This window comes from Camelina sativa, chromosome 15, assembly GCF_030686135.1.
Source record: "Camelina sativa cultivar CO46 ecotype springtype chromosome 15, ASM3068613v1".
Classification (NCBI taxonomy): Eukaryota; Viridiplantae; Streptophyta; class Magnoliopsida; order Brassicales; family Brassicaceae; genus Camelina; species Camelina sativa.
Genome location: NC_141894.1, coordinates 10,433,169 through 10,447,869, shown reverse-complemented (window position 1 = coordinate 10,447,869; position 14,701 = coordinate 10,433,169). Strand labels below are relative to the sequence as shown.

The window sequence follows — 14,701 nt, the reverse complement described above, 5'->3', positions numbered from 1 at the left end:
TGTGGTTCATGAGTTATCTCCGTTTTAGTGGATGTCTGTACGTTCAGAAATCCGACTCGACCCGCACACAAAGGAGAGCTCCCACTCGATCGGATGTTAGCAGCGACTCGACCAAGACGTCCCAGGATGGCTCCTGAGCACCCTCAAGACGCAACTCGACCAAGACGTCCCAGGATGGCTCCCGAGCACCCTCAAGACGCGACTCGACCAAGACGTCCCAGGATGGCTCCTGAGCACCCTCACGTCGCGACTCGATCGACAGTTTCTGAGCACCCTCACGTCGCGACTCGATCGACAGTTTCTGAGCACCCTCACGTCACGATTCGATCGACAGTTTCTGAGCATCCTCAAGACACGACTCGATCAACACTCTCACGATGCGACTCTTTCGACGGTCTTAAACCGACGTCCTGGTTATGTCCCAAAGACACATCCGAGAAGGATTCCCGAACCGACGTTCTATATTGTCGTTTTATGTTTTAGAGATTTCCATGTTTTTTCTATAAATACGTTTTGTTAAGTTTTCACTCGGGACATCTTAGCTTTTATCTCATTTTTTTGTTCTTTCCCTTAAGGTTTACCCTAGCCACCTAAAACGCTTGACACTTTGTATCCCGATACCTTTGAATTTATTCAGTATTTTGATTCGGTTTCTTCTACAAACTTGTTCATCTCATTTTTACCTATCTAAAAATGCTTGTTTCAATGTTTTCTGAGTCTGTATCTTTGATGATGATTTTCAGATCTGAGTAGTGTGGTAGTTCTTGAGGATGGGATAGATTAGGTGGAGGATCTTAGGATGTAGAGTATTTAAGCTTTGATTGTATGATTCCCTTCTGGACTAGAGTTAGAAATACTAGTTTCTCTCTGATCAATTGGAACTGGGTTTTAGACATTTTTGCATCCAAAAGGTGTTCGATGAAATGTCTGACCAACTAGTGCCAGAGACTTATGTTCCTAGCCTAAGAGATTAGTTTTCTAGGATGTTTGTTGACGTGAATGAACTTGTTTTTTTATGCCATGCTTGATCGTGTTTCTCTAGCGAGAGCTAGGTTTGGAAGTGGTCGAGTTTGAGTAGCTTCTATCAAGAGATTGGATTAGCTAAGAAGTGATGTTCATTGTTTAGGGATGGTTTGCTTGTGGCATGTTAAATACTCTGTAGACTAGGATACTCCACCGACATCAATTACTCCCATCCTTAGGACCTCTTTCTTTCTGACTTTTATTACATTCTTGGAACTGTTTCATTTGTTCATGCTTAGAATCATTTTCGGTTTCACTTATTCTTGTTCGGTTCTTGTCATACATTTTGTGATTCTGTGACTCGTTTCCGCTTTGTATTTTGACCATTCTAGGATTGTTAGAAAAACACTCTTTTTGAATTGGCTTAACTTGTGATTTCTTGAGTGCATCTTGAGTGATAGTAAAGTGTCCCAATTAGATTGACACCTTAAGTACTACAACTACATAAGGTTAATTGAACCTGCTAGGACGCACAAAAACCCTAGTATCAACATGCTTAGAACATACACCACATTGTGTGGTGAGAAGGAAATGCATCTTCTTTTGCCATCTTCGAAAGTTCACTCCCTCGAACTTATCCAACATGCCAAAATTTAAAGTCATCTCATGGACCGATGCACTCGTCATAGTTCACCAGAAAATACTCTTTAAGAATTTTGTAGAAACAGTGTAAGGTAAACTTGGATAATGATTGAAACGTGCACAAAAGCACTTTTCCTAAAGAGTATTTCGACCCTTCTCTCAAATCCAGGGTTACACGAAATCTCTTGTAGGATATGACAATCAAAGTTTTTTCTCTTGTTCTAAACTAAGATTCAAGAGAAACAAATATAAACTTTTGTTTTTTTTTATGTGTTTTTCACCAAAGTTTTTCTTAAATTTTGATTTTGTGAATCTGATTTTTTCCTTGTTTTTCATACTCTATTTTCTGTGCAGAGGAACAAAGATCTAAAGAGGTCAAAAGGTTTGAACGTAAGTTTGCAACCGTACGTATAAAACGTAACCATTCACTCAAACATTGCAATAATTAATGAAACTAGGGATAGGATTGTTATTATTATAGAAAATATAAAGAATATGAATGGGTTATGGTTAGAATAGTTCGGCAGTTAATTAAAGTTTTTTTTTGGGTTATATCTGCCAATTCTCCTATATATGGGTCGTCTTTTTCCCACAACTATAACAATAGACTACTTAGTGTTCCTTTTATTTTTAATTAGGATAGTACCCGTGTTATGCCGCGGGATTGTTTTTTATTTTGTTTTTATTTTAGTTAGTTTTTGGATAAATTTTGGATAGTGTTTATAATTAAAAATAATTATTATTATAGTTTTTGACAATGTTTATTAGTAATATTTTTATTTTAAACTTTTTTGTTGTAAATGAGGAAATGGCCAGAACAAGTCTTATCGTGATGAGTTCCGACTGAAGATGACTTTGGCTATACTCTTTTAACTTCGTCTCCATATGCGGGGTTGTTTTGGTTTTTTATTTTTTGTAGTTTTTAGATAATCTTTTTTTTTTTATGTTGTTTAGAATCAAATATTATAGTTAATAATATTTGATTTTGTTTAATAGAACTTTTTTTTTGAATTTTTTTCCGCCTTATTGTGTTTGCCGATCTAAGGTCTAAGCCATGTAAACTTCCTGAATCAATACATACAATATAGTGACTTGTGGCATGTATAAGACAGAGATTTAGGTAGAAAAAATGAGAAATCAATTCAATTAAAGTAGGAGAGATTCAAAGGTACAGATGTCAACAGAATGCAATTGTCAAGCTCCAAAACCTGCAATAGATTATGTGGATGTGGTCAACTCAACTGAAATTATGGTATTCGTTTAAAGATTATAGAACAATATGCTTTTGGGTGTGGTCCACACCGTGTGGAAAACAAAAGAAAATAGTTAAAGGTTGTAGAACGATCATTGACCTCTAGCAATCCAAGTCATAGACGCAGATGTTATATCAACAATGGAAAATGTGCTGACTTCAAAGAACAAAAGGGCAATCAAGTCAAGAAAAAAATAGAGAATGAGACAACAAAAAGGAAGGGAGCGAAGAAAATACAGGACCAACCTAAAGAGATATATATTCGGCAGTATGAACTATGAAGCATTAAAAGTATGCAGATTTGCACAAGCCTGGGCTATATGGCGCAAAGTTTCATCACTGACACATGAACAGTTAGAAACGTCTAATGACTCTAACTGAGGACACGAAATGACCGTTGAACGAATAGCAGCATCCAAAAGCTTATGGCATGAGGCTCTATATCAAGAAGTTGGAGGAGTGGACAGTTAATCATCGCCTGTGACATATTACTTCTTTTTAATGATAAAGACATGAGTTGTGGACACCTGAAAGAAAGAAAAATAATATTTATTATGAATGAAATACACACATAAACAATTAAGAATGAAAATTATTTACTAAAAACAAATTCACCTGGTAGACAAGCGCAAAACGCGGTATTTCGTAATTTTAAGTTCACGTAGCCTATCATGATTCAGGTGTATTTCCTGAGCACCATTTCCAGAATAGCCTCATTTATAGTCACACTCCTCAACATATTAGACTCCCCCAATGCCTGGAAAAAGTTTTCACTGATATGACCCTTTCCTATAGTTTAGACTTTAGACCTCAAGATACCTGAAACAAATCAAAATCATTACGATATATGAAGGCTTAAAGATACCTCAAAGTGGTAGCACCTTTCATAGCCAGAGCGTTAACAGCAGGAGCACCATAAACATTCACTTCGTAGCATTTGGATAGCGACTACACATGTTTTCAACTGCAGATAAAGCAACAAGAATATTTTTAATCCAATGTATATTAATGTCTTTCAAATATGGATTAGTAAAAACAAAAGAAATAGAACATAGCATCTTTAAATAGATAAAATAGAACAAATCAGGGGCATCTTTGGGTGCTTAGATTTGCTATTGAAGACCAACCTCATCAAAAAAATGCAGGATGAATGCCTTCGAAATGGTCGGTTCCTATTACACTCATTTAATGGCAAAAGAAATGTACAAGAATTCCAGACTCAATTACCCGCAGTCAATTTCAAATTATTTTAAGGTTTCCACAATCACCAGCTGTTTAACATGTTTTACAAGCATTTCTTAAACACCTAGTTTATTTTCTTCAAATGTCAAAAAACAAAAAGAAAGCTTTAACATATGTATGCAGAACAACTTACACTGTTCAATAGAAATCCTAATATTTTCAAAGTTCAAGACCTTCCAGAAATCTTCATGAGCACGAGCTACTCTCCATTGCCGGCATACCATAGCTGAGCGACAGAGGTCAACATGGTTCAAGAACGAGAAGAAGAAATTACAAAACTTTAAAACGAAAGAAGAGGAAAATTACGTAGTTTATATAAAAAAAATGCAAACAAAAACGTATACCATATGCAAGAGGTTATCAGTCATATCAATATGAACTTCACAATCTTCTGCGATTGAGGAATCGTTATCATCTCTATCGATCATATTTTCCCCCATCTTTTCGACTATAATTCAAGATGCAATTCTGGCAGAACATATGAGTATCCAACCGGGAAGAAGAGGCAATGCCAAAACTAATAATTCTCCACTGACGAACCAGTCCCAGCATCTTAAGATATCATGGGAACCGACCTGCACTCATTGACAAGCGTCATTGATAAGTTTTAAAACAAAAAATACCAATAAATCGATGCTAAATCATTGTAAAAATGAACAAAACAGAGTTAGTCTACAAACAAGATAAAATCAGAGGCAGCTGCAAATTCGCTACAAGGATGTTGGAGTAGAGCTTTACGAACTTGGTTTCAAAATTCTAAAGATGATAAGGTCACACCTCTGCACACTTTCAATGAAAAAGTCAGAACTTTATTTTCAACCAGTTTATATCAAGTTCCACTTTTTAAAAGGTTTACTCTCGAAGGAAAAAGGAGTTAGAGAGAGAACTCACGGAAGCCCAGAGTACACTTTGGCACGCTTGTGATGCGAATCATGATCAGCTTCCTCCATCGTACTATCCTTAGCAGCAGCAGCCGCGACATTGCTATTTTCTCCTTGAACTAACTGATGCAACCCAATCCCAGAGGTCCATAAGCATTCCAATTCAGCCCCAGCGGCTTCACCTTCCTCCTCCCTCGCCAGCATCTTCGCACACAGCCTCCAACGTGGGACTCTGGGTTCCCTCTCGTTTTCACCAAAATTCAGAAAATCGCCATCGCCTTGATTGTTCTCCATGGCTGTTGTTAAAAGAAGATTGTTTTCCACTTTCACGATTAATAAGTAGAATGATGACATGTAAAGATTAGAGCTGATCTGTATTATTGTTATAATTTAATTAGTTGTTTATTTTTACTGATGTGTCAGCTTCTGGTTCAAACCAGAAGCTGATATGTCAACTGAAGAAAAACACCCTAATATTTTTATAGTATTGATAACCGTTTAATAACACTTAAATCTCTAACAGAGTTTAATTAAAGCAAATAAAAAAAGTAGATAAAGATTTGAAAAAAGTAGACTTTAGTTATCAGTTTCTATGAGCTCGTTGTCAGGTCAATTTGATTTGGCATCTCAAGATTAGGTTTGGTCGGGAGTTTGACTATGTTCATTCATGCACGTCAGTCAATACTCAGTAATTGTATAACTTTTTGGGGAAATAATACATACTATCGCTAGGTATAGTTTTATATTGAAGGATCATTTGTTACAATGTGTTTATGTACAAGTACTTGATTCATAAAATTTGTTGTATAGAAGAGGTACTTCATACTTGCAATCATTGGTAAATAATACCGGATAAACTGATGACTAGTTTTGTTTCTTGCACAAAGCATTAACATATAACTTATAAGTAACAAAGCACAAGAGACAAACTGATTTTTAAAATTTTATATTTTTATATTTGTTTTTCTTAACTTTCTTTAGGCCCATACAATTTCAACAAGTAGACTTGAATAAGAAGAAGAAATAAAAAAGAAAGAACAAACTAGAAAAGCTAACTCTCTGCATCTAAAAACAGAGCAGCTTTCTTTTAGGGAAGTAAAGGCATTTTCATTCTTATTTCATCCCAATAAAATCATCACTTTCTCTTTTTTCAGATTTTCTCACAAATCTTTTGCCCAAAGAAGACTCAAGAGTTTTCACCGTCATACGGACTTCTGTTGCATCTCAGCAGCACCCATATTAACAGCTTCATCAGGAATAAACCTTCCCCAGAACCAGTGTGCCTTCCACACTCTGTTCATCTCTTCGATTGGCACATTCTTCGTCTCAGGCAACATCAAGTAGATGAATATAGTCATTATGACGACAAAGAAGGCGAAGAAGAAGAATAGTCCGAATTTCATGTGACAGAGCATAGTGAGGAAGAGCTGTGCCACAAGGAATGTGAAGAACATGTTGACCGATACGTTTATGGCTTGTGCTGCTGATCGGATCTCTAGTGGAGATATCTCACTTGGAACCAACCATCCCAACGGTCCCCATGACCAGGCGAAACCCGCTACATAGATGCAGATCAGTGCCACGATCAGATTAGCATCTCCTTTCCCTATGTTCCCTGTTCCAGCCACTCCGAATTTGACTCCAATCATTGCTCCAATAGCGATCTGCAACATACACCGATGTTTTTGAGTTATTGAGTGTCGATCAAGACATGTAAAGTAGGGTTAGGGTTAGGGTTCTCTGTTACCTGAGAGATAAGCATCTGGATACCTCCTTGGAGGAACAAGACTCTTCTTCCGAACCTATCCACTGTGAAAACAGAGACGAAGGTACACAAGAGCTCGATGATACCCGTTACCATAGCTGATAGGAGGGAAGCTTTGCTACCGAACCCGAGGGTTTGGAACAAAACGGGTGCGTAGAAAGTAATAACATTGATTCCAGTAAGTTGTTGAAAGAAAGGAATGAAGCAAGTCATGATCAATTGTGGTCTGTAACGAGGAAGCAAGATGTTCCTCCATGGGTGTTTCACTTGCTTAGACTCCTCACTCGCATCAATGAGATCTTGAAACTCTTCATCGACTTCATCGGTTCCTCGGATGGATTGAAGCATCTTCTTTGCCTCTTCGGAGTAGCCACGTTCAATGAGCGAGTTGGGAGTGTCGGGAAGGATTAGGGCTCCGATCATGATCATCACTGCAGGGACACAAGCTAATCCGAGAGAGATTCTCCATCCGATGTTTCCTTTCATCTGAGCGGTGAAGTAATTAATGATCGTTGCAACCACAATACCAAAGATAATCGCAACTTGAAACCCGTTGTTGAAAGCTCCTCTTAGATTCGGAGGAGCCATTTCCGATAAATAAACCGGCACAGACTGAAATAAGAAAAAGCATAATAACCAGTTAACCAAGCTGCCAGTGTTACTTCTTCATCAAGGTACTTTACCACAGAAACTTACTTGATTGGCGAATCCGACTCCGAAACCGAGTAGTATACGACCGATGAGGAGCATAGCAATGTTTTGGGCAAAGCCGTTGAAAGCAGAGCCGATGAAGAAGGTAAAACCACCGAGGAACATCGACCATTTCCTACCGAAAACTCGAGTAATGGTGGAGGCGAAGAGAGAAGAGATCAAAGCCGCCACATAGAGAGACGAAGTGAAGAGAGTGAGAAGCTGACTATCAAATCGACAGTACTCGTTCTCGTGAGCGTTCTTCATCTTCTTGTGCACGTAAGGGAAGAACTCTTCCAAGAAAGGCTCCATCGAGGTTACCCCTCCTACAAGAAATTAAAAAAAAAAAAAAAAAAAAACCAGAATTAGTCACCGGACATTTACTAGCTGAAAGAAAGAACAAGATTTGAATCTGAGAAGAAAAAAGAAAAGAAACCTGAGATTCCAAGATCGTATCCGAAGATGAGACCACCAAAAGCACCGATGAAACATGTCACGAAAACTTTCGGTGTCAACTTGTAGTTATAGTTCCGAACACCCGGCGTTTGACTGACGAATCCTCCGGCCATTTCTCCGATTTGAGCTAAACAAAAAAAAAAATATAGATTTGCTTAAAACGACGTCGTGGAAACTCGGTGTTTGTGGTTGACTTGGCTCTGTTTTTCAGACAGAGGAGATCTTGTTCTTCGTCTTCTTGTGTTAGTTTTTGTTTTCCTCTCAGTTAGATCTGGTTCGAATTCAGACAGAGAAAACAAAAAGAAGAAGAAAAGAGTTGATATTGAAAAATGAAGAAGATTTGAGTTGAAATTTATAGCATTTGTCAAAATTTAACTGTCGGCTGACTTTGAGGTTTGGAAGAGAAAGAACAGCTGTTTGTTCTCGTTCTTCCCACTTGCCCTATTCCTCTGGATCTTATCTGCTTCCATAAATCTCGTGTCTTTTTTTAGTTCTAAGCAAAATTATTTTAACTAATACTATAATCTTTGTCTTTTTCTGTTTGAAATGTGTAAAGTTATCTTATGATGACGAGGAATAATCTAATTTTCTCAACGATACTTAAGGACAGTTTACCAAATTAACGTAATTATTGGTCTTCATAATAAATTATTAATACACGAAAAGCTGTAGTTTCTTAGATAATTAGATCAACACTCTTTAATTTGCACTAGAACTACAATTTTGACTTAATTAAAGCTATTTTTGATTTTCTCGTCACTTTTTTCTTACAAGTGACAGATCTTCTCATTTGATGTTTGTGGTACTAAATGAGTAAACGCCCGCAAAACTCGGTCAATGGACAAAAAAGACCGCTACATTTTTATTTTTATTTTGAGTCTTTTTGGATAAGTTTTTTATTTTTCTTTGTTGAACATTAGATAAGATCTTTGATTGGATTTCAAATCTCTTTTTAAATTTCAAACTTAAAAAGTATAGAGTAGTTATTACTTTCAATCTTTTGAAACCAAAAAAGTGATACGGAGTTTTCAGTATCTATCCAAAACTTGAGGCCATTTGGTACCTAAATAACCTTTTTTACCCGTGACAGCCTTTCCATTCACATGCATGGATCTATCATGAATGTTACGTTTTTATATTATCCACGGAATGGGGACAAAATAAGGTTTTGAATAAAATAGTTTTTTCGATATTACAAGAGCATATTATACGTCAAATTGACTTCTAAGATAATATTTATGTGTCAGAGGATATTCAAACAATGTTATTAAAACAGTTGGACCTGTGGGCTATTATTGATTACGATGGAAATAAAAAGTTGACTATCACTAGTTTTCTATACGAAATTATTAATTATTTCGTAAATCATACGTAGTTCCATACTTTTATACGTAGTCAGTCTTACGTTGCTTTCGACTCCTTTTGTTTACATTGGAAAGTCAAAACTCGCGTTACATTATTTTCATGATGTTCCCACAAAACTTTCGTCATCTCTATCATCATATATTATAAATTTAATGACATATATATCGTTACCATCACGACGTAAATGCAGATGAATATAAGGCTGCGATAGTGAATAACGACGTTATGCATTGCATACAAGGATATGTTTCCTTTTCCATGTAAATTGGTGTGGTACAAGCTTATGTCTGCCCCTGCTAGATAGATACATAGAGTAAATTGTATAGACTCAGAACTGGTATGAAATTATGAATCAATCTATACTGCTCTACACATGTAGATAGAAAATGTGTACACCTAAAAGCCTAATTAGAACAAGACAATTAGCTGACTCGATCACATGCGTAAAGCCAACTTGACTTTTAGATGTATGTTTGTATAGCAGATTATTGAAATATTTAGAAAATTAAGTAAAAGTTCGCTGAAAAAAACAAAAATCAGAATAGAATAAAACAGGACAACAAAACATAAAGAGGAAGAACAATTTGAAAAACGCTAGACAACTAAACAAACACTCGTACATGTACAACATATTTAAATATTTGAAAAATAATTATAATCAGGAACCTTAACCGAAAAAGAACAATTAAGAAATAATGGATTTGATGTTCCCATTTTTTTAAAAAGGTTTTGGTTTTTAGCGTTCCTTAACGGCTACTAACAATAATTCAGCTATCCGAAAATAATTATATCCAAGAAATGCAAACGATCTACCAAGCAAACGATCTACCAATGTCTAAGGAACTAAACATTTTGACGACAAATAAAAAGAAAAAAAAATAGAAGAAAAAAACTAAATATTCCTTTAATTTCGAGATAGAAAAAATCGATTATATACACACACAAAAGGTCGAAATTAACTAAGTTGAAAAAAATCTTTTCACTTTGCATGATGAATTGAGATTTGAGACTATTGAGTGACCGGTATCTGAACTCACTATTTAAGTTAAGATATGAGTTCTGGTCATCCCACCCTTTTCCGAAAGGACTACTCTTTTTCTCGTTTTAAAACCAACACATATTCACCTCCCCGAGGCCCCGCGTACATATATAGGTGGTGCATCTTTATCTTATCATATATATACTTGGTCTAAAATTGCTGACCAGCAAGTTCCCCTAGAACCACCAATACAAAATTCTTCGGAAACCACTCCACTTCGAATATGAACAATCATATACATTCCAATAAGCAATTTTCTTAAGCACATCTAAGTATAACATTCGTAAGGAATGAAAATATCTTTCATATTCGGATAGCCCAACAAAGCTAGTTAACATATTTTCACCATTTGATATTTTTACTCTTTTACCTATACGTGAAAAAAAAAAAGAGGACGGCGTATGCGTCCCGACAAGATTTAACTGACAATACATAACATGCTTACACGACGACGAGAACACACACCCGTGGATCATATAGGCGGTGCATCTCATCATATACTTTGGAAAGAAGAAATATCCAAACTAATCTCTGTCTTCATATATATAAACAATACATAGACATATAACTCATTTTGTTAAGAGAGACAACAAAAAACGAGAATAATAATGTCGTCGTCGAGGGAGCTACAATACTTGGAGTACACATACAGGAACAACCGTCCCACGACGGGTCTCCTCAACTCTATCTTCATGACCACCGTCAACACCGCCGCTCGTTCCCTCGTCTCCGTAGCATCCACCGCCTCCACACCGGAGGTTCCTTCTAGGCGGTGGTCGGCTTCGGACCACCTCAGGTTCATGTCTATGATGATGACGTGGCTCACCCTTTGGGTTCTTAGGGTTTTCTTGGACTATTTTCCTCTTCCTCTCATCTCTTCTTCTTCATCTTCTTCTGCTTATTCTTATTCTTATCCTCCCTTTAGTTTCGCTTCGGGTCTTCTTACCGCGGCGGCGGAGAACGCGTTGGTCCCAGTTAAGGCTCCCTCCTCGTCGTCCACATCATCAACGGCGCTGGTGAAGTATTCAGGGTCGTCGGATCTGGGTATGATGATTTGCGACGGCGTTGATGAACCTTCCGTTAACTCTCTCGGTAGAGCACTTTGTCACGTAAGTTGTAATAATTTTATTTTCCCATTAATTAGTGTTTAATTAAACATTAACGTTTTTCAGTTATACTGTATGGCAATCTATTCACTTGTTTGCCTGGGTTCAACTAATTAAGACATGATAATTATATGTAGGCTTATGTTATATTTGTATAACTCGACCGTCACTGAAATAGCATATCTTCTATAAATTAAAAAGAAATTATGTTGGACCTTTCTATTTCTGGACACCACGAAGTTCCTAACGTGGACATTTTATCTCTGTAACTTCCACGTGGGCAACATGCGCCGTGCCACGTAATACATGAAAGAAAACAAAGAGGGAAGTCCATAGGCTCGATTAATTATTAATCAAGCCATAGATAGTTACCATAGTTTATCATACTAAATTACTTGTAAGTTGTAACATACTGTATTTCTTTCAAAAGAATTACATATGTGACGAATTCTGACTCTTAAGATCTGCGTAGATATATTGTTGTTAGATATATAGATGTCTATATGAACATTAAACTTGCCACCTATTTGTATGTATTTACAACTTGACCATTTAATATACTTATCTTATAACATGTTTTTTTACGAGTAGGCACTAGCACTCATGAACGAGATACCAGTAACCTCAAGAAAATACCAATTTGCCTTGGGAATGGCTGAGAAGATCATGGAAGACAACGCCCAGAGCGGCCACGTGGATTTACTGGACGTCAATAGAGCGGCTCTTGCGTCCTCATTTGCACGCACCACTGCGAGATTGCAGGACTGCTTGAAACGCTCTCGAACCGCAGACGAACCCTTCGGTGGTTTGCCACTGCGTCTGGTCAGCGCCCTCCCTCTGGGTGGCTACGTCGCCTCCTACGTGAGAGGGTTAAGCGCATGTATCAATACGGTTAGGTCCTTGGCGGACATGACTGGGAGCTTGTTATCGCAGAATAGGAGGAGAGAGTCTGCGGTGGTGAGGGCGGGCGGTTCCCAAGAAAATGAGGCTGAACTAGCGGTCGAGAAGCTTGCGGAGGAGCTTCTGTGGATGACAGAGAAGCTTAGGCGTTACGGTGCGGTGGCGGAAGGGATTAAGCGGTGGAGCTACGCTTCCGGTTTAGCTTCCTTGTCTCTCACGGCTGCTCCCAGGGTCCAAGGCCTCATGGTTAAGATTTCAGGCAAGTATTCAGATTATGTTATTTAGATTAGTTTTTTCAATATTTTATTTAAAAAAAGTAAATTCTAATTATGTTATATAGTTTTCAGTAAAAATTAAATGTATTTGGTCATATATTAGGTCCAAGTTTCATTTCACTATCACAAATATTGTTCAATCAGTTTGGTTTTGGTTTGAAATTCGGTTTCTATGCTCATTACATATCTGTGGTTTTCTCACAAACTCAATTTCTTGCAGCGCTCTTAATTGGAGAGTTAGCAAGAGACAACACACAAGTTCCGGGACAAGTGACGTTCAGGCTCCTTGCAAACTGGTTACCACTGTTTAGTCACGCAAGAAACGGGCTAGCATTTCCCGTGCTGACGGGTTATGAGAGAGTTGAGGTGGAACGAGCTATAGACAAAGCCATCTCGACTTTACCTGCATTGGACCAAGAAATCCTACTCACAAACTGGCTCCAAGATTTCTCAGTCTCGGCCTCTGAGTGGCCCAATCTCCAGCCAGCATATGACCGTTGGTGCCACTCCACTCGCCAGCTTTTCATGTAGACGACCAAATACCATAGTCATGATGGTCTGAGAGAACATGGGAAATTTGTCGTGCTTTTCTTTGATACGAGTTTTGGTTATAGCTTATGTGTCCACACATTTATCTTAGCTTCTTAGGTAATAAGACAAGTTTCGATCTATTCTAAACCCTTGTGATGTGTTTTTATGAGCCTTGGAATTTCAAAATTCTACCTTATATGTTCTTTCTTAGATCAAAAACTCCAGTATACGGGGCAAACCGCAAACCTGATTGTATTGTGTTGTTGACAAGAGAATCATCCAATTTCTTAAACTGCTGTTTAATTTGTACGCTAAGAAATTTTTATAACTCAACATACTGTAGATAGTCTTTCTATGGAATTATCAAGTTCAAATTTCTGCTTGTTAACAACAAAACCCCCCTCGGTTTCGAAGATGCTGATCATAAACACAATCTGCAAACGCAAAAATGCAATCCATAAACCCAACAAGCATGAGATTAATTAGTCTGTACCATAAAGTTCCCTATCATGAACAGATAAGATTTCCGGAAATAGGTGTTGTGCCGGTCTTTTTAACGTGAATACATATATCCATAACAAAAAGGGCATCTGCCCGGTCTTTTTAACGTGAATACATATATCCATAACAAAAAGGGCATCTTTGATTAGGCTTATCAGGTTCCACATAGCTAATACTATAAGACCTTCCTCAACGGGAGGTTTGCAGGGGAGTTTTAAGCGAAAAAAAGAAAAACAATAAATCAGAAAAAAAAGAAAAAACAACATGAGGTCCTCTTATTTAGTATACTCAATCTTATTATAAGAGACTGTACGTGTCATCAATTGGTTGGACAAACCGATTAATAGAGATAAAAGATTTTTTAATGGTCGATTGATTTTTTTTTTCTTCCTCTTCCTCTTTCCTCTCTCTGTCTCTCTCTCTCGAACTCGCGAATTGACAATCGAAGAAGAAGATGAAATTGGAGGAGATTGAATTGGCGGAGGTGATTGAATTGATCTCAGTCGGCAGTTATTTTGTTATATTTTGTTCTTTGAAATCGAGAATCTCCTTCAACAAATTGGGTTCGCTATTTTCTCAATTTTGATTTGCAATTCGATTTCGCACTCTCAAATTCATAATTTTGTTGAAGTTTTGGATTGAAACTTGTGTAATCATAGTTTTATAGATTCATAGTTATTGTGTGCGTCATGGTTTGATAATATATTCAATGATACATGTTAAATGTGGTGTTCGTGTATGATAGCTTTATCAAGTTTTTTTTTTTCTTTCTCAAATTGTGTTGTGTGCACATTGCGGTGTTTATTGAAGCTATGTCTAAACGAACAGTAGAGACGAGAAGAAGCCAGTGAGAGGATCTCGTCTCATCATGATCAACAACAAAAAGCCAGTGAGAGACATTATGAGAATGTTATATAGGATCTGGGATGTCCAATTTCGAGAAAGAGAATTTGAATGTCTTGTTAAGGCGTTGTGTTAGGAATCTAACTCCTGAAGTTGATGAGGTACATTAACATCAATGTTCTACTTCTGATATCGTTTTGTTGTTGGTATGGTGAAGGAGGGGATAATTTTAATTAAAAATTTAAAGGTT

At 37.2% G+C, this 14,701-nt stretch overlaps 2 protein-coding genes and 1 pseudogene across 3 annotated transcripts; 1 reads left to right on the top strand and 2 right to left on the bottom strand.

Moving 5' to 3' along the window:
- Positions 1 to 3,132: 3,132 nt before the first annotated feature.
- Positions 3,133 to 5,274, bottom strand: LOC104748481 (F-box/LRR-repeat protein 15-like; annotated as a pseudogene).
- A 639-nt stretch (positions 5,275 to 5,913) lies between these two features.
- Positions 5,914 to 8,695, bottom strand: LOC147926468 (sugar transport protein 4-like). Its single transcript, XM_087488891.1, has 4 exons — positions 7,872 to 8,695; positions 7,442 to 7,761; positions 6,728 to 7,357; positions 5,914 to 6,644 (listed from the first exon to the last, which is right to left on the bottom strand). Exons 1-4 carry the CDS (start codon positions 8,002 to 8,004, stop codon positions 6,183 to 6,185), a joined length of 1,545 nt encoding a protein of 514 aa, XP_087345017.1. The 5' UTR covers positions 8,005 to 8,695; the 3' UTR covers positions 5,914 to 6,182.
- Positions 8,696 to 10,742: 2,047 nt separating this feature from the next.
- LOC104746394 (uncharacterized) lies at positions 10,743 to 13,399 on the top strand. 2 transcript variants are annotated; one of them, XM_010467858.3, is made up of 4 exons: positions 10,743 to 11,091; positions 11,221 to 11,404; positions 11,993 to 12,560; positions 12,797 to 13,399. In XM_010467858.3, the coding sequence occupies exons 1-4, from the start codon at positions 10,904 to 10,906 to the stop codon at positions 13,105 to 13,107; spliced, it is 1,251 nt and encodes a 416-aa protein (XP_010466160.2). In that variant the 5' UTR covers positions 10,743 to 10,903; the 3' UTR covers positions 13,108 to 13,399. The 2 variants fall into 2 exon arrangements, with proteins under 2 accessions (XP_010466160.2, XP_010466158.2); XM_010467856.3 differs by having other exon boundaries at positions 10,757 to 11,404.
- The last annotated feature ends 1,302 nt before the right edge of the window (positions 13,400 to 14,701 follow it).